The sequence below is a fragment of the Tiliqua scincoides genome, chromosome 3 (genome assembly GCF_035046505.1).
Source record: "Tiliqua scincoides isolate rTilSci1 chromosome 3, rTilSci1.hap2, whole genome shotgun sequence".
Classification (NCBI taxonomy): domain Eukaryota; kingdom Metazoa; phylum Chordata; class Lepidosauria; order Squamata; family Scincidae; genus Tiliqua; species Tiliqua scincoides.
In genome coordinates, this window is record NC_089823.1 from 143,880,816 (window position 1) to 143,901,845 (window position 21,030).

A 21,030-nucleotide genomic window follows, 5' to 3' on the forward strand; every position below is an offset into this window, starting at 1 on the left:
CAAGACAAGTTGTGGTAAATATAACACAAGTACCTTTTGATGAGGGATCACAGGCATGGGAGAGTCAATTCTTGGAGTGGTCGTTGGAATTGGAATTGGGCGTTTTGATCTGGTAAAAAAAAAAAAGGTGGTTATTGATCAACTGGGCTCTGTGTCTGTGTTTCCCTATGATTTTTAAAAAATGCACTGAAAAACACTATCAACAATCACTATGGTTTTAAAATCTGTATCATTCCCTTACAATTTTGTCACTAAATTATCTCCCCCTTTCCTTTGGATTAATATAAAAGCTAGTTCCCAACATTCCCTCGTGCTCTAGCACAGGGGTGGGTAAACATTTTGGCAGGAGGGCCACATCATCTCCCTGTGTTGGAGACCAGGGAAAAAACCAATTATTTACATTTCAAATTTGAATAAATTCACATAAATAAATACATTAGAGATGGAACTTATATGAATGAATGAATTTTACTGAGCTTATTTATAATCAGGTGAGAACTATAATACAGGCATGTTCGTTCGCTGCAGCCAACGAACTACATGAGAACTATGAACTGTTTGCCACACACCACTTGCACAGTGAAAACATACACACCAAACCAGAAACACATGGAAACATAACTTGTTGTGTTATGTGGGTGGAGGGGGGGTTTAAATAATGCCCAGAGAAAAGCAGAAAACACATGGAGACTATAAAAGGCCTTGCTCTAACTTGGCCTGCAGCTTGCTTCTGGTGGTCACAACCGGCAGTTGCGAGCCAGCGCAGCTCCAATAGTCTCCAATGGGCCAGACTCATTGGAGACTGGGGACTCCCTGTGGGCTGGACTGGGGGACCCTGAGAGATGCAAATGGCCCCTGGGCCGGGGTTTGCCCACCCCTGCTCTAGCATGACCAACAAACAAAACCCAAACGAGGCTTTATAGACAAAAGGGCAGGATTATATAGATTGCAGCAGGCTTGAGACTCTAAAACAGGGAGTCAATAAGATGAGGAGCAGGTTCGTTTTTTATCTCAATTATGTTCGCAACTGCATTCCTTTATTCTCTTCCACAGTTGCCACTTTCTCCAGTGGGGTTAAGTAAAGCACTACACTTAAGACACTGTTGTTGTAATAAGGCAAAATCAACTCTCCTCCCCCAACACTAGGTGACTTGGACTGGACCTGATTCTGCAGGGGACTGCAATGTGCCTCTATGCCACTGCAGCCCTTGAGGAACTATGCAATATGCAAGCACGCATGCCCACTGCTCCATAGTGGAGAGTATTATACTAGATGAAAATTACTATTCCTAGATTTGGGGAAGGTGCACTATTGCTCTGTTGACTTAGAAAAGTGATGAATGGACTGTGAATCTTTTGAGGAACATTAGCAGATACCTTCAAAGAACTAACTAAACAGAGAAGTAACTTCAAACCACTGAGAAATGATATAGCAGGTCTGGTTTAAATGTGATGCTAAGAATGTTAAACACAACTCTACCCATTCAATATGCCATGCAGTCAGGTTCATTTTTAAACCTGATTGCTGGCACCTATGAATGCAGCATTAGCATGCTAGCACAATAAATACCTGGGCCACAGATCCCTGGTGTAGTAATGCCACACATGTAGACTACAGAGACTCAGGTCCCACAGAACTACTGTGATGCCAAGAACACTGCATGATTAACCTTTCTGGTAACATGCCTGGTGCCACATTGAAGCTGGGTAATATTGGGAATCATTGTAGCTGGGGGATGGTCACGCTGCTTCATACAGCAAGACAGATACTATCCTTGGTCGTAATGGGCTGCCGGATGATGGCCGGATCCCAAAGGATCTCCTCTATGGAGAACTCGTGCAAGGAAAGTGCCCTACAGGTAGACCACAGCTGCGATACAAGGACATCTGCAAGAGGGATCTGAAGGCCTTAGGGATGGACCTCAACAAGTGGGAAACCCTGGCCTCTGAGCGGCCTGCTTGGAGGCAGGCTGTGCAGCATGGCCTTTCCCAGTTTGAAGAGACACTTTGCCAACAGTCTGAGGCTAAGAGGCAAAGAAGGAAGGCCCATAGCCAGGGAGACAGACCAGGGACAGACTGCACTTGCTCCCGGTGTGGAAGGGATTGTCACTCCCGGATTGGCCTTTTCAGCCACACTAGACGCTGTGCCAGAACCACCTTTCAGAGCGCGATACCATAGTCTTTCGAGACTGAAGGTTGCCAATACAATGGGCTGCCATATGGTTGGGATTGTAATCTTGCTCTTTGCACTGTGTAACATAGCCAGTAGTTGCATTATGCTAACACTGAAGTCAAAAGTCCTCCACAGGGCTCCCCGATGCTTGGAATGTTGAGGCATAATCGCGAGCAAAGCACTTCCTCATTGCATCGCAATGCCCCACTTAGAGAGGCGATCTTGGGGATGGCCTCCCTGCCCTCTCCCCTTCCCCCACTCCTTAAAGGGACAGGGGAACCTATACACGAACTGGTGGGTCGCAATCTACCAGTTTGAGAACTACTGGGCTAGCCCATGACAAGGGTTCAGGACATGATCTGAGGTTATATGAGGCAGCCACCTAAACAGGTTTATGGTCAGTGCTTAGATTGGTGATTGTCTGGCAGTGCCAGTGCTAAGGTCTAGGGAGCACTTGGGGCAAGCCTGAGTCTTCCCCACACCTTGGTGGTTGTGCTTAGAGAGATCTTGAAGGGTCTCTCCCAATGCTCCACCAACACTGTGAAGTGCCTTCCAAGGTCACTTCCTGACCCAGAAGGGGCAACTGGGAGGAGCAATCTCAGAATGGATACAGATAATCTTTTCCTCAGTGCCCCAGCAGTGCTGAGCGGGAGGCACTCTCCAAAATTACTCCTCAACCAGGACAAGTCAGGGAAAAGGAGAAATGGAAAGATGCCCTTTTCTTAGTGCTCTGGATGCACTGAGGGAGGTGGTGACCAAACAACCTTCTCTCCTGCCCTTCCTATCCACAAATGGCCTTCCTCATTGGCCCCTGTATCATCTCAGGGGCTGCTGAAGAAGCACAGTGTTAGATGGGGGGGGGGCAAGATAAAGCAGAGACAGTACAAGTCAGTTGAGCAACTTGTGATGTTGCTGCCTGCATTGGAAGCCTTCAGGGGTCAGTATCGGGACTATGGGAGTGCAGACCCTTAACCAATTCCCATCTTGGTCAACCTCTGATATCAGCCCTCTGCCTTGGAACCTTATCTATGCCATCTTTAGTTCCATAATGGAAGAAAACTGGCCATATTTGGACAAAAACATCTGCATTGGTCAACAGGGGAGGGCAATAGAGGTGAAATCCTTCAGGGAAGATTGAAATGAAGAAAAATGTGTGCAGGGAGCCAACAATGTGTGTAGGCTCTTCTCTTAGTTCAAGGACATGTTTCCAGAAGCTCATTCTTTCACTACACAGGTCAAATTCAAAGAAATACAGTCATGACTTTAATTTTAAGTCAAGGAATTGCTATTCTATGAGCAAAACCATGTAAAGTTGCAATGGCATTGCTAGGGGTGTGTGGGGAAAAACCAGAAACCAAAAAAATGCATGGAGCCCTATGGAAAGTGAAACCGAGCCATATCGCACGTTTATTCGTGCCTTAGTCCAATGGAAAGAGCAGGCTAAGAGGAATCCAATGACACCAGAACAGTCCTGATCCAATGAATACAGCCCCCAAAAAACACCCAAGAAGGAAGTCCCTCCCTTCCAGTTGCGAGTGTATTGAGCCCTGTGGAAAGTGAAACTAAGCCACACGGTCGCGTTTACTCACGAGTAGGCAGACGTGCCTTGGCTTCTGATCAGGCCAGGAAAAGGGAATGTGAGGACACCAGGGCAAAGCAGGCAATGCAGGGCAAAGGGCAATGCAGCCCCCCCCCCAACTAAAAAGGACAAAAAAAGAGGCTTAAACTGGTAAGGGGAATGCTTTCTATTTTGCACTCGTAAAGCCAGGTGGGTCTTTATCTTGAAATGCTTGAAATAGAAGAACTTTAAACTGGGCACTGGGGAGGGCTGAAAATCTCACTGATTCTTTTGGGGGGGCTGTTATTGCAGGCAGACTACAGAGAAAATTCACTTGGTAGAACAGGACTGGCTCCCCCTTATTTAATTATTTCTTTTATTTTTATTTACAAGCATTATTTATTTTAATTTGCTTGATGATGTCACTTCTGGCCATGACATCACTTCCAATGGGTCCTGGACAGATGCGATTCTAAAAAGTGGGTACCGGTGCTAAAAGTTTGAGAACTGCTGCAATAAGGTGTTAGTAAGTTGACATGGGGGGTGTGTTTGAGACTCTACAAGTTTTCAAAATCACTAAAATCAGAGTTTAGAGAAATAATGCCATCAAGTTATATAACAATCAATGCGTAATTTCATGCAGAATGCATTGAAATATCTGTGTTCTATCAAAAGGTACAGCCAAAAAACCAGTGGGGCGGGGTGTTGGTGTTGTATCCCTGCCCGGAAGGGCAGAGCCAGTTGGTCCGACAGGGGTGGATTCTGTCCAGTGCCACTGAGAACGAATAAGCAAGACACTAGAAGGTGGAAGGCTAGGAAGGTTTTTTATTGGTTAGCAAGGCATGCCTGGGACCCCTGAGAGCTGTCCGCTCAAATTCAGAAGCCGGGGTCCAGTGGGGTGTGATACCCTTTTATACATTTCAGTTGTCATTCAAACAAATCGTCCTAAAAAGGGGAAGTTCCCTTTGGTAACTTTCCTAAATGTCCTTCTTCATGCTCCCGCCCTTTTCACTCTTACTTGCCATTGCATTTGCCTTCTCAAAGGGAAGTTTTGTTTCTGACCGTTTCACGATGCTTGCTGTTCTATTTTCATCTAGTGTCTGATGATATGTCTGCAGTTAGGTTAGGCACTTTATTAGCTTGTCAGCAAAAAAGGTCTGTTAGTGATAAGATTTAGCCAGCTGTAAGTTCTAACTTCCTCTAAATCAGGGGTGCTCACACTTTTTTGGCTCGAGAGCTACTTTGAAACCCAGCAAGGCCCGGAGATCTACCAGAGTTTTTTTTACAATGTTCGCGCCATCATAACATATAACATTTATGTGTACAATGTATGTTGGTGTACCTTGAGCCCCACTGAGTATAACAGGACTTACTCCTGAGTAGACATGCCTAGGATTAGGCTGTGAGGCTGCAATCCTAGCCACACTTACCTGGGAGTAAGCCCCATTGAGTACAATGGGCCTTACTCCCGGCATTTCCTCCCAGAGGCACCTGAGGGGGGGGTCAGCACTCCGCGATCTACTCATTTTGCCTCGCGATCTACCGGTAGATCGCGATCCACCTATTGAGCACCCCTGCTCTAAATCATGCCTTTTCCTATCTCTGTTAGCTGCTCCCCCTCCTTCTCTGTGTTGCTCTGTGTTGATGGCTGCCACAAGTTTTTGATTTGGAAAGGGGGGGGGGGTTTGAGACTGATTTGCAGGCATCAATGGTACATCACCAAGCCCACCACCTGGGGTGTTGCCCCACCCACTGCATGGGGTGACGTGCAGGCCTCCCACACCGGGTGACGTGAATCCACTGTAAAATTGCAAACTTTTTGTTGCACAAATACTGAGTAATGTTTATATTAAGATGTAAGATTTCAGGGCGCAACTTGTTCGGATTTTTTCTTCTTATGTGACTCGCACTTCAGGGACTACACACAAGTGTTAGCAGAATGAGGCAAGAATGAGATGATACAGTTCTAGGAGGTTGAATGATCACTTCAGAGTGCAAGTGGGGAGACCCATTTGTGAATATTTCCCTATGTAAACATATTGTACTGTACAAGCAGAAAACTAGTACAGCAGGGACAGGACTGGTCTAGAAGTGTTGAGTACACAGAAGCGCCAGTGCTCCAGAGACCCAAGGTCAGGCAGTTACTCCCGGAAAATAACAAGCCACAGACATGGCAGTGCACCACCACTAGATGTCCTTTTACTGAAGTATGTACAGTATGTACAGTGCCAAGGCAGCACAGCAAAGCAAAACAGCAAAGATAGAGAACTTGCCACAATCTCCGATCACCAACTCCACCAACGTAGCTTCCTGCAGACACTCCATTTAACATCTCCCACACAGCAGCTTGTACAAGCCCCAATATATACTGGCACTGGCCAATGGGAAGCTGGGTATGATCTGGTAACTCATAGTCTTGTGACATGGTATTGCAGGCTACTGTATCATCCATACTATGCCCTGTTGCATCAGCCAATCCCATGATAAAACAGAGCTACACTGCATGCACTCAGGCCAAGACATCAGGGCCTAGCCTTGCTCTATTCAGCCTGTAAATTCATATAGGCTTGGGGCATATATCACAACAAGAAGACTTTCTACCCGCTGCACTAATTTTCTGTTTTCAGAGAATTTTTTTAAAAACATTCATAAATAGTATTCTGCAGTTACAGTTTGAAGTGGAATACCAAATATACTGTCTCAAAGATGTGTTGGCAACCTTCAGTCTCGAAAGACTATGGTATTGCGCTCTGAAAGGTGGTTCTGGAACAGCGTCTAGTGTGGCTGAAAAGGCCAATTTGGGAGTGACAATCCCTTCCACACCGGGAGCAAGTGCAGTCTGTCCCTGGTCTGTCTCCCTGGCTATGGGCCTTCCTTCTTTGCCTCTTTGCCTCAGACTGTTGGCCAAGTGCCTCTTCAAACTGGGAAAGGCCATGCTGCACAGCCTGCCTCCAAGCGGGCCGCTCAGAGGCCAGGTTTTCCCACTTGTTGAGGTCCACTCCTAAGGCCTTCAGATCCCTCTTGCAGATGTCCTTTCAATTGCCACCTTTCTGCTACATGCGTTTTTTAGATCTGGTCTACATTACACAGAATGTAATAGTCTGGGGGTGGTTGAATTTTGAACTGTACCACTTAAATGTCTGATCAACGAGAGCCATTCTACAAGCTACACAGAGTGACGGAGTAGAATTCTAGTATATCACTTCAGAGTACTGCAGGAGAGGGGTCACATTCTAAATGCTATCCACACAGTTTCCCTGTACAGCAGGGACAAGGACAACAGGTAGAAGGTTACTCCACACTTCTCACTGATGTTCTAATTTTATACATGCAAGGAGTCTTTTATGTGGGGAAGCATTATAAATGCACCTACAGTTAAAGTGGGACAAACCCGAATTCTACTGCCTCAGTCTGCATATAGAACATATTTAATTGATCAAATTTTATGACTGCTGATATCATGCTATTGCTATGGCTCAGTTAGCTGCTTTACAACTCACAGATGACCAAATTATGTTCCACACCTCACTGATATGCTGCCGTAGTCACTGACACTGTTACTCCTGTGAGGACTCTCCTTTGACACTACTTTTTAAGAAGCTTCAAGACACCACATTAAACATATAGATTTTACCAATAACTCTATCATGAACATCTATGACAATGGCATTTACAACCCAGTGTGAACACTTACTGCATCAAACATGCAAAAGAAATGCAGCAGAGGTGAAATTGCTCAGGGAGGAATAAAAACATTGTTATGCAGGATCGAAAGAGACCACTGACACCAAGCTAAGTTTTAAGGCTTTTTATTAGGAGGAATGGAACCTGAACCAAACAAATCAAAATGACCTCGTTCCAAATTCCCTGAGGACCTGAGGCAGGCAGGCTCAATGCAGCAGGACTCGAGGCAAAGGCTGGATGGTTGTTCCCTGGTTCTCAGAGGCTCTCCCAGGGGCTCCTTCCTGCAGCTCTCTCCTCAGCTCCTTTCTGTAGCTTGGTCTCTTCCAGCTCACTTCTTGCAGCTTCTCTTCCCTGGAGGTCCCACTTCCTCTATAGAGCTTGCTCTCCAAGGCTCCTCACAGCAGCTCTTCCCTGGTGGTCTCTGAGCTCTCTGTGCTGGTGCAGCCCCTTTTATAGCCTCAGTGGCTCTGCACACAGCAGCCTCTACCTTTCCTTCAGTGGTACTGCAGCCTTCTCTCCTGCCTCAGCCCCTCCCAGTCCTCCTCCTGTCTCTCCAAAGCAGCAGTTTTCCATTTGGTCTTCCAACTCTCGAGGGCTCATTACAAGGTACTCACCAAGTGAGCCTATTGGCTCAGACAAAATTTCATAACTATTGGCTCAGACAAGCTCAGACTGACTGTCTATTGGCTCATGAAAGGCACAGGCTACGATCCTCTCAGGTCAACTTACAGCAGTCAACTGAGCCCAAGTTCTGCACATATCAACATGAAGTAAAAATTTACATAGGGACCATGGTATCTCAATGGCTCTTTTCTTAGTTCAGGGACACAGGTTTCCTGAAGCTCATTCTTTCACTGCACAATCATAACTTTCATTTTAAGTAAAGGAATTGCTATTCTATGAGCAAAAACAAGTAAGGCTTTGAACTTTTTGTTGCACCAAATACTAAGCAATGTTTACATTAAAATGTAAGATTTCAGGGCCTAGTGGCCCCTACATTTGATGGGGCAAATGCCCTGGACGCAAGCCTTTAGTTCCCTGTAGAAGCCTCTCTGAAGCTCCCAACGGGGTTGGAAACTGTGCTTCTGTTTTTCCGGAAGCGTAGTTTATAGCATCAGGGAATCAGCCCTGATGCAGCCTTGGTCATGCGAGGCTCCATGAGCCTCAGGTGAGTGGGGGGGGCAGATTTGTGAGTAGGGAGGTTGCAACAGACCTTGGGGGGGTGCCATCACAGACCTTTGCCCTGGGACACTGCCAGGGCCCAAGTAGTTCAAGTTTTTTTTTCTTAAGTGACTTGCTGAAATCAGATTATACACAAAAATGTCAACAGCAGTGACTTTCACTATTCATACTTCTTGTTTAACACCAGTATGTGGAACTTGCACATTAGTATGGAAAGCTGCATGAGGGAGGTCCACATTCATCTGGAACTCATGCAGCCCAATATGGGAAAGATGCATTAGCTTTCCCCTTCACATATTACACAGGAAAATTGAGTTCAGATGGAATGCAAAACCATATAATTAGGAACCCATACCATGGTTTGAACTGCCAGATATGGTTTACAGCTTTTTTTTTTTTTTTGCTTTGTTTATCATTTTCTCAGGAGTCAGTTTCATAGGTTCATCCCAAGCTCATTAGATTGCATGAGAAAGCAAACACTAGAGGCGGAGCACTGGCCATACCCCATAGACTGTGAATTCAAAATGACAAGCCACACATAGGATAAACCATGGTTTGCAAACCAACTTCAAACTATGGTTTCAGATCCTGGTTTGATGGCTTCAAACAAACCTGTTTTGGGGGGGTAGGGGAGGTCAGGATCAGATATAATATGAAACCATGGTTTTGCATTGAGTCCACATGGAAATTTTTTTGCATGTTAAAAGATCGTGTAAATGTTCATAAAACTGACTACATAATTATTAACAACAAGAATTCTGAAGCATGTGCACTGAAATGAGGTAACATGCTGCTGGGGACCCTCACAGCCTTTATCCAAGGAGCCTCCTAAGCACTGTCCAAGCATTGTCGTTAGGCCCTGAATGGCATATAGAATCAACAGGTTTTCATTATAATGGGTCCAGGGGCTTAGTCTGCCTCTCCTTTGTTCTGATGTAAGCTATCCATGAGCTGTAGCAGAATCTAAATGGGGGGGGGAGGGCATTATTTCTTATTTCTAGGAAATGCATTGGTGAGGAAATTATGACAGGTGATGCTTTTCAAAAAGAAAAACAAAAAAGCCCAAACATTGTTGCCTGACAAACTGCACTTTCTGAGTGATTCCCTTTCATGCACCTACTTACACAGAGCCCAAGGAAGTGAAGCAAAATGGTTACAAGAACATCTGGTGAAACCGTGCCATTTTAAACATAGTCAATAGGAAGAAGAGCATGCACCCCACTCCCAGCTGACAATTCTCCAGTGAAGGTTCCTTCCAACACAAACAACCAACATTTAAAAACAAAGTAAATAAATTTAATCTTACCCATCAGTTTACTAATTTTACTGTTGTTTAATACCAGGTCCCCATGATGTTCATGCTTCCACTGCCTCTTCAAGACAGCATACAGAAAAGGTATAAAGAATTAAAGAGGCAGTCTAAACATACCAACAGTGCAATCCTATGTCTGTCTACTCAGAAGACAGAAGTCCCACTAAGTTCAATGAGATTTTCTCCCAAGTAAGTGAATACAGGAGTGCATTCTTACTCTCTTGCAGATAACTAGATCTCAACACCATCCCCATACAGTACATATAGCCCATAAGCTTTACTACCACCGCCAGTTTATTACCAAAATTCCTGGTAGGTTTGCTGGTGATTTCCCTTGGTGAGGCCGTAATTTAGAACAGGCAGAATTTTTGAGAGGGAGCTAGAATTAAATTTTAACACTATACTGAGGAAGTATCATCACCTTGCAGCTGAGGTGAAGTGCTTCCTAACTGGTTAAAATGGATTTTACCTCACAAAACTGTGGGAACACTTTCTTTTTGTTTAGTGTAAGTGAATGGTTTGCACTTTCTGTTCTGAAAGAAGTTTGTTTCTCAACACTACTCGTCAAGTTTAGAAAGGTGACTCACAGCCCAATCCTATCCTTCCCCCTCCGTGACTGGTGAGTTGGTGCCATAAGAGTGATCTTCTCTTTAGAGCTAACAAGAGAGAGCTAAAAACAAGAAGTTGTCTAAAGAGGAATGATCAAATGAAATAAAAAGGTTTTTAGCCCCTGCTGGAATCCAACAGGGAGAGCACAGTTCTCAACTTTAATGGGGAAGAATTCCATAGTTGTGGTGATGCTATGGAGAAGACCCCTCCCTTGTTGCTGCCATGTGGGCTTCAACTGTGACAGAGAGCTCACCAGAAGACCTGAGGGTACAGGTCATCTTAGATAGGAGGAGGGGGCTCCTCAGATACTGTAGTCCTAAACTAGTGGTTCCCAAACTGGAAGCCATGAAAATCAGCCAGGGGAGTCACAGAATGCTCATGAAAAACCTGCTACCATATACACTGCATGTTGAATGCAGCCCCAAAACTCCAGATGATCTCTCCCAGCAGTTTCATGTAAATGTAAAATAAAATGGTGAATTAGATGGAATCCTATGGCATCCTGCTGCCCAAAAGCCAGGGTGCCAAATGGGAATCCCCTCAAAACACTTTCCAGAATCTGTTGTCCAAGAAGAACTGGAACCACTACAAAACAGTGCCTCTGAGCCCCAACACAGCAGAACACTATGATCGATAGTACTGAGAGCTGCAAACAGATCTAACAGGACCAACAGAGCTGCCCATCTACTCCCCATCTACTCCCCAGCACAGATCATCCACCAGGGTGACTAAGGCCATTTCTGTCCCAAAGTCAGTCTTGAAGCAAGACTGAAAGGGATGCAGATAGTCTCATCCATGAAACTATGGAGCTGGGATGCCACCACCTGCTTGGTTACATTGCCCAGAACAGCAGGTTAGATACTGGCCTGAAATTCTCCTACACAGTGGGATCTAGGGGCAGGAAGAGGCACATCATTGCTAGCTTTAAGGCTGGTGGTAACATCTCCCTCCAGAGATAAACTGATAACCCTTCCTAACCTAGAACATTAGGTTAGATCCTTCCTCCTTGGCATCTAGTTTTCTAAGCAAGGGATTTTTAAAAACAATGTATGAAAGATCATTCCATCAAGTAAGCCTCCAACCTGTAGTCTGAAGTGGAACAACCCAAACACAGGGTTATCAATTCAGTAGGATGAACTAGGTCTTGTTCTATTCAATTAATGTGTAGCTCACAGATTCTGCTCCTTGTATTTCTCCTGCTGGATTTGCTCCTTAACCCTGCAAGCCTCCCTCTTCGCTTTGTCCCTTCTTCAGCAAGTCGCTCACTACCATCTCTTCCTGCACTCACCTCCACTCCTGGAATGCCTTTTGGTAATTGATCTCTGCTTGCTTCTTGGACCTATGATTTCATCTTGCTCTGAATCAGATGTGCCATCTTTTTGGAAAAGGCCCAGTCCCTATTTTCTCTCTCCAAGAGACCATGACCTCAGGGATTTCTATGTGGAATCTCTCCAATATGTAATAGACTGAGATTTCTAGTCCTAAAGCAATTATTGTATATTAGATTTGATTCATAACCTGCCCTATAACAAGGACTCAGGCCATTTAATAAAAGACATAAACCCCAAATTACACTGACTAAACCTCTTCTTACCTTTGCCCCACAATAAAAATCCCCTTTGGGGTTTAGATACACCCTGCCTATGTGAACCGCCTTGAATAAAGTCAGAGGAGTAGTCCGATGACCAGAAAGGCGGTATATAAATTCCACCTTTATTATTTATTTATTATTATTTATTCTGCCTGTGTTGTTGTTGTTATTGTTATTATTATTATTACTTGTTTCAATTTAAAAGCAGTGATCAAAATACAGCAGATATGACATATCTGCAGTTTCAACATACTCTGCTTTCTCTCTCCCTTCTTCTGTTCTTTTCATTTTGAATTTTGTTGTTAAAATGCACCCTTACAGCATTTTGCATATGCAGAGGATAGTAGAAAAATAATCACATACTTGGACAATCATATGAGAGCGGCACTTCATCTAATTGAAGGATTGTTGAATTTTCTCACTGCTTAAAAAATAACCACTCTTTACAATGAGACTTTCATTCATTCTTCTTATCGTTCATTTTCTCTGTTTGTTCAAAGAGAAAGAACTATGCCTCTGGATGAATGAAACAAAAGCTGACAATTCCACAGAATTACTTAACTATTTCACAGCACCCTTCTTTGTGATTGTTCTTTTCTGGATATGTTTTACCTAGGAGGGGACAGAACTACTATGTTGATGGATCACTTGCACAATGCCCTATGAAACACAGCAAAGTTCTGGATCAGGCCCGTAGAGTCCAGTGTGAAAACAAATGGCTCCCAAGTGGTTCACCATGTGACCAAAGAATTGGGTCCTATGCCTGTGGCAGTGACTATGTATGTTTAAACTGCTATGTGTGCCTTACAAGGGCCAAACTAGAAATTACGACAGATGTGGTACTACACAGAAAACAGTATCCCTGACTCTAGTTCTCTCCCTCAGCATCTAGTGAAATGCAAGATATGACATTACCTAATCACTGTAAAGGTTCTGCTGCCTCCATTCTTCATTACTGGTGCTTATCCACTATTTGGTTTGCTTCCGTGAAAACTTGTATCACTAGCTGTGATGCCAGATTCACACAAGAAGAGCCTACTGGGAACCGTCAGCAATCCTGCACTGGATTTGTCTTCATTCTCAATGTATACCCACATCTGCATTTGGGCAGAGGGGATGAATATAAGTACCAGAGGCACAGGAAAGGCTGGGAGGCAGTGTAATTCACAGCATGGGATGGCAATATGTTACATATTGAGTTTCACTAGCAGTAATGTCTTGTTCCACTCTAACTGAAGGATGTATGGGTTCCAAAAGTTGATTGACAGGGCCAAGTTTGATTGACATTGCCCAGGGCAATGGGCTGGTGATCTTGTCGGTGCTGAAGAACCAGAAGCTCTGCAATGCTGGGGAAGGGGAGAGAGAGCAGAGATGCTACCCTATGGTCGAGTGAAGGAGGTAGTTGCATCCCCTGGAAAGGCGCCTTGGAATGGAAGGGTGGGTGCAGCCACCATCAGAGTGTTTCTGTGCCACTCTGAAGGCCACTTCCTCCAGAAAGTGAAAGCTGGGTGGTACTGGTTAAGGCGGGAGTCAACAGAGGGTCAGTGGGTAGGGGATAAGTGATTTTGCTGTCCCTCCAATGTGGCACCCCAGAACATTTTCATTTGTTGACCCCCCTAGGTATGCCAGTGTCTTAACCTATCTAGCTATTGTAGCATTGATGCCAAAGTTTTCACTTATTTAAATAACAATAACAATATATTTCACTTATTTAAATAATAATATTAGGTTTATATTCTCTCTACGGTTTCCGTACAGAGTCTTCACCTACCAAATGTTTATGCCTAATAAAGGTTGACTTGACTTGACTTAAATAATAATATGCCACAATCCTAAACACCTTTTCTTGAGAATAAGCCTCATTGAGTTCACAGGGCATAAATATGCATAGGACTGTGCTCTACTGAAAAGCAAACCTATGGTTCCAGATTATGATAGTATGTGTCATTCCAACAAAGATCAATATATTTTTCTTGTTTATCTTCCTATATACAGTAATATAATTGGTAAACTTTAAACATAACTAGTATCTGTTGAAGATTCCTGAATACCAGCCATACATACGGTATTTGGAAAAAATCTCTGTTCTAGTACTACTACTATTGTTAATTTTTGTAACAGTTAAAAAAAGTTCTACCTGTTCTTTTAACAGTGCCACCAAGGTAACCAAATAATACCATACTAGGATCAAATGGAATTTACTGACATATCTATAAGTGCTATATTTGTCCAATAAAATCCACATAGTTCTCATTCTTGCTTGTCCAAATGGTGGTGACTCATCAGAGATTTCACCATTTAAAAAAATATCCTCTGGCTGGATTACTATCTTCTGCTACCCTTTTAAAAAGAAAAATCAATATCATTTGATAAGTCTTATATCCCATTGTGCACATAAAACCCCATTTTCATCTAAATAATGCAGCATTTCATTCCTAATCATGATAAACATATTATCTCTAGGTCAAGTCAAATTATCTATTCAGTAATGACCAAGCTTGATGGGAATTCCTTCTGATGCTCTGTTTTACTGCCTCAATTTCTCAAGAAGAAAATGCTTTTGGGAAGGATGCATGATAAATATCACCTTTGTTTTTTGTCAACTGTTTGTATGTATTCACAGAGGATAAAGCTCTCCAGATAATAGGACAATCCGTGGAACAGACAGGACAAGCAGCCTGTGCAGCTGGAGTTTGTGGCAGTTCAAAACAGGAACAGAAGATCTTGTAGGCCAATGGCAATACAATCAGGTCTGTCTTTCCTGTGCTGCACTGTCACAAACTCCCCAGCAGAATAGAGGTAAAACCATAACAGCACAGACAGGACTTTGTACTGTAGTATGCACTACAGTGGTAATATCTTGTACTTGGGACTTTTTCTGTGCACTGGTCAAAAAAGTTGGCCACCCCTGAGATACAAGAAACACTGCACAGATCAGTTACATGTGTGCAATGTGCAATTGCACACAGATGTTTTGTGTGCAAGAGTGCACACTTTTAATTTTTTGTGTGCAAAATGTGAGCTTTTTTGGGACAGGGAACTATCTATATGTCTATACTTAGTGAACATTTTGGTTGAAAAGTAGTATATAGATATTATTAATGATAGCAAAATTACTTCCCAGTCATTTTTAGTACTATTAGTAACCTCTGGGCTACAACTGAAGACCCTCTGTACGCACCTCATGTGGTGGATTGCCAGACTCCAACTAGGAGCATCTTTGGGGAAAGTGAGGATTCTCAGATTCTGAACTGGCTCTGCTCACCTAATTGGTCCTTCTAAACAGGAAACCTATAAAACCTTCCTGTAGCAGTTAAAATCTTACCTTGGCAACATCTATCTCCTGGTTCATTCCCTGACTCCTGATTCCACCCTGATTATTGTTCAGCTGTCAAAGTCCTTATCTACTACTTTACAGTTTCCTGCAAGCAAGGTAACCTTGCAAGAGCTAAGATGTTAGATCAAAGCTGTGCTTCTTGCAAAAGCTTGGTTCCTTTGCTTATTAATCAAAAGAATGTAACTATATAATATAATCAAAAAGCTTAACAAATGAATTTGATCTTTAAAGAGCAGACCAACAAATATAGTATCAACCTTTAACCTGTGAAAACCTTTCATGATTTTATTTCATACACAATCTTCCTGTGGAATAAACAGAAATTCTTATAGCCCTTTCACTGTTGATACACCCGTTGGCATTAGTGGGGCTCTCCACTGGTTTAGTGGGACTTTTTTCAACCCAGCAGAAACTATTTTACAGACACATTTCAATTTCTTAAGCACTAATGCAAAACCCTATGGCTGAGAGTTCTCTATCTGGTTGAATAGCATAACATGCACCATAATGCCACCTGGTTGCCTGATCTTTTACTTCTGAAAACAAAAGAATTACTGGCCACAGAATCATATCTGTAGATTGAAAAGAAAGCAGATCAAATATACAGTACTCACCCAAATGTACTTACATGTGTACTAACTACCGAAGAGAACAACTCTCCTCTAAAATTGATGAAAACAATTAGCAAGACTATGGCATCAAGAAAGTTGTAACACAAGATAAATAAAACAATCCAATGTATTTAAAAGAGGTTGCAACATCAGACTTCACACACAAGGATGCTGGACAAAAGCAACCTCTATGGAAAACGCCATGCAGGAACATAAAGAGAAAATGGTCTTGCAAACCACAACATTTATGGCTGCATCACTGACAGTCCTCATTTCACTTTATATATCTCAATTGTTGCGTCTCCATGCTCAATATCTATCACTAAAGTTTATGCACGCACAATTTGCTGCCCATTTGTCAGTTCTCTAAGCCAATCCGCACTAATCAAAAGCAAAATGGCTCACTGTGGCAGACAAAACCAGTAATAACTTTGCCTTCTGAGAGGCAAATGTATAGCTGCCATTTTTATTCAGACTGAGTGAAGTCATCAGCTCAGACAGAAGAGCTGTTAATGCTTGCTGTGACCTTTACACAGAGAATGCAAAGTAATGTCACAGAAGGAGAGTATCTCCAATAACCCACCCAGGCAATATATACCGTAGACAAATGGGAAGGTTTGTTTTAATACTACCTTCTAAGTTGGTATTTTGAGAATGGTATTTTGAGAATGGCATTCTGCAAACACTACTAATACCAAAGTAGAATCTGCTGTGTAACAAATACTTCTTTGCCCTTTAAAGATATGGCATTGATTGATGGTCTCTTAGCTCTTTACAGAAGCTAACAAGAACACAGTCTACTCAATGCACTTAAAACCAATCCCTTCACACTCAGTCCAATAGATGGTAAATAAATCTAGGATAAATAAATGCTTCCATCTCTACTTCCTGTTTATATCTCAATAGGGAAAGCTGTCAAATTGTCAAAATATGAGTAGTCTAGCCAAAGTGAAGTACTTTCAAGACCCAGTGATTCCAAGAGGAGATATTTAAGCATCTGTTTAACTCTCCTTTTTGAAAGCAATGGAACTTAAAGGTATGTAACTTTTCCTAGATCCAGTGGCATCACTAGCAGTGTGTGGACCACACTGTGTTTGGAGGTTGTGTGGAGATACCATTGGGGGAGGGGTGTGTGTGATACACCTACTGGCCAAAAATGTGAAAATCTTGGCATTTTCAAATAATACCATCATGTTATATATCAGTGGTCTTCAACCTTTTTGTGTCATGATCCAAATGAATGAATGAATGAATGAATGAATGAAGAGACTGGGGACCACTGTCCACCCCACCCTCCTGGAATCCTATCTGCCTGCCTGAAGGCAGTTGTATACAATATACATGGGCAGGAGGTCTGGTCTAGAGCCTCCGTTTGCCTGAAGATAACATCCGAAGGTCGCCAGTTCGAGGCCACCTGCACCGTGCGACCTTGAAGCAGCTGACAAGCTGAGCCAAGTTATTCCATCTGCTCTGAGCGTGGGAGGATGGAGGCCAGAATGTGATACCAGATCAGAAAGAAACATCTGAATTGTTGTGATTCTTGAAAGATAGAACCTTCTTTCAACTGTAAAAATCCCTACGGGGATTTAAATAGCCTGCCTATGTAAACCGCCTTGAATAAAGTCTGAGGAGAAATTATTATTATTATTATTATTATTAAAAATTTGTGCATGAAACAAGGTCTGTGCATGAAAAAAAGTCTGTGAAAACTTTTTTTTTAAGAGTCATATTGGTGTTCAAAAAAGTTTTGTATTTTGGAATATTCCATATTTTGGAACTGCAGAAAAGATGTATATTGCTCATATATATGTATATAAATATTCTTAATACTAAAAAGCCTCAAGGTAGCTTTGCTGGGCAGAGAAGAAAACAAAAAAGGAAAAAGCTACAGGCTGAAGAGTGTGTGTTTTGAGTTTGGTAGGCAGGCAGATGTGATTTAAGCCTGAACTGGAAATAAAAGCTAAAAGAAGGGGCTGTCAGCCAACAACATCTAGCATCTACAACAGATACTTAGTGTTGCTTTCAGAAGTGTTTTGCTATTGGACTCCATCTAATGCTCAACCTGCAAATTCGTAAACACAGCAAATATTACAAAGACCTGTAAGTGTGATCCCTCCTCCAAAGGAAGCCTGAACCCAGGAAACACTTTGACCCTGGAATTTCTCACTGCTTGTGTTGGGGTGGGGGGGCACAATCATGTAACAATACAATAAATAATACAACCATACGAGCAACAGTAATAAATCATACTATCTGCTGATAAAAACTAACTAAAACATCAAGCACAAAGGGAAATTTAAAAGTCTCAAATCTTACAAAAAGTTATTTATTAGGTTGTGACTACCATTTTTACGGATCCATCCATATTTCACACTGATTTTATTGGGGCAGAGGTTGTCCATAAGGTGATGCTTCAGCATAATATGCAGATAAATAAAAGGATGACTCAACTAGCAAGTAAAGCATTTTTTTCCAATATATTTGAGAACCGTGTTGCTATCCTTCCTACAAACATTTTTGGTAGTTTTGATAAACTTCACCATGTAGGATATATTGTCTTGGGCAAGCTTTTTGGGTCAAATAAAAATCAAGAAGAGGCCTTAAATATCTTAAGGATATGTATTGCTGCAATGGCATGCACAATAACTTACCGTATTTTTCGCTCCATAAGACGCACTTTTTCCCCTCCAAAAAGTTGGGGGGAAAGTGTGTGTGTCTTATGGAGCGAATACTGGGGGCAAGGTCCGCACCAGGGGCAAGGTCCTCATCTGCACAGGTGCCACAGGGGGAGGGCAGGCGGAGAACAAAGGGGGCAAGGTCCGCACCGGGGGCAAGGTCCTCATTTGAACAGAAGCCACAGGGGGAGGGCAGGCGGAGAACAAAGGGGGCAAGGTCCGCACCGGGGGGGCAAGGTCCTCATCTGCACAGGCGCCACAGGGCGAGGGCAGGCGGAGAACAAAGGGGGCAAGGTCTGCACCGGGGGGGGCAAGGTCCTCATTTGCGCAGGCGCCACAGGGGGAGGGCAGGCTTACTTTAAAAGTAAGTTTTCCTCCTATAAAAACTAGGTGCATCTTATGGTCAGGTGCATCCTATGGAGCGAAAAATACGGTAAGTCAGTCTAGCTGCAGTAGCATCCTTGGTAAAGAAAGAGCAGTGAATCTGCTTAGCTGCCAGTACAGCAGCTTGCAAGAGCAAGGCATAAGAGCAGTAATAAAGTGAGAAGTACCAAACTTAGTACGGACTTCTGGATTATAAATAATGCTCATGAAACTGTTGGAGTCAAAATCAATAAAAGGAAATGTCATCACTATTGGGTGCCAGGTGCAACTCAAGAAAAGCATTTCTCACTGGACTGCAGATGTCTCGATTTTATATTAACTGTGGATCACATCCTTCTGCACATTCTGAAAACAATGACAGAGGGGGGAAAAAACCCAACTGCTGTTAGGTATTAGATCCATGATACTTTAACAAAGTCAAAGTTCCCATGAACTTACATTGGCTATGAATCTCAGTTTGGAGAACTTGTGACCCAGGTCCATTTTCGTTTCTTCATTCTCCGTCAGAAAATTGAGGTTGCCAAGCAGGGACGTGCAGCGTGGGTGGCAGGTGAGGCAAAACCACCCCATCATAGTCCATGGAAAAGCACCACAGCTGCCCTGCTTGCCTACACCCGAGGAGGTTCTCCTTACACCTGAGAAAGCAGGTGTAAGGAGAGCCTCCTCAGGTGTAAGCTGGCAGGGCAGCTGCAGTGCTTTTCCATGGACTATGATGGGGTAGTTCTGCCTCACCTGCCACACCCACACTGCATGTCCCTATTGTCAAGAACCTGGTTGGCCACACTATAAGATTGGTGGCACACTGTTTTGGCAGGGTCACAGATTGTATTGGCCTGGATTAAGCAAATTCATTGCAAACTGTTTCTAAGGCCTGGCTGCAAATATGTGTATTTACATCACATATACCTGAATTGGTAGCATGTGCACAGTATGTTCAATCTTCCAAAGCTGGGCAGTCTTGCCATATTTTCAGTGAATCCACTGCATTTAGGCAAGCTCTGAATCCCTAACGAAGATAGAGAACTGGGCCCATGTGTTCAAGTGCAGAACTTTACACTTCTCCACAAAAGGAAATTGCAGCTGTTAACATACAATGGATCCTCACTTTACAATGGTAATCCATTCTGGAGACACCATTGTACTGTGAAAATATTGTAATGTGAACCCAGTAATGCACTGTTTTTTGTTAATTCATTCCAAGACCTCAGAATCCACCCCCCTCCCCACAGAAGTACACACCTTACCTCTTTAAAAGGTGATTTAAGAGGTGCCTACTTCTGTGTTTAGGGGGCATGGTTATCAGTTTACACAAATGTTGTAATTATAAAATGCTAATTACAAGGCTGTATCCTCCCTTCAATACAGATAAAAAATGTTCTCAAACATTATTTATGTTCACTACATTACTTTGCAATATTTGTGCCCTGCCTTTCTACTAAAAGTATTCAAGGCAACTATTATTGATTGAGCTATTACATGTACAGGAAATTTTCCAAGTGAAAAACCTTTCATATTCCTGCTGTTTAAAATCCAATTTGCAGTGTGCCAGGAAGTAAAAAGAACAAGGGGAAAAATTCAGTTCTGAAACACATAAGTCCAATGATCTATGGCTCATAATTCTACATGCACAGTGCCTTCACAAACAAGGCACAACAAATGAAAGTGCATAAAACCCTGAATGGGATTGTTTTAATCTGTTCATTTCACACATACAGTCAGTGTTTCCATGACAATTTGAACACAAAACTGTATACCAGAAATTATTCCTGCAGATTAGCTCCCTATGCAACTCCAAATATTCCCATAATGCCACTGCAGCCTCTCTGTTTGGCAGAACTACAGAGTCCTGCCTAACAGTTTGCCACATAGAGATATCCCCCACATGGTTGCATTTCTCCACATTCTGCTAATAGA

The 21,030-nt window shown here is 42.9% G+C and overlaps 1 protein-coding gene across 22 annotated transcripts in view; it reads right to left on the reverse strand.

The window, feature by feature from the left end:
* LDB3 (LIM domain binding 3) overlaps positions 1-21,030 on the reverse strand; it is a 192,488-nt gene that overhangs the window by 92,456 nt on the left and 79,002 nt on the right. For all 22 annotated transcript variants that reach the window (XM_066622485.1, XM_066622490.1, XM_066622492.1 and 19 more), the window contains exon 4: positions 34-109. In XM_066622485.1, coding sequence (XP_066478582.1) covers positions 34-109 — 76 coding nt within the window. The remainder of the gene's footprint in view (positions 1-33; positions 110-21,030) is intronic.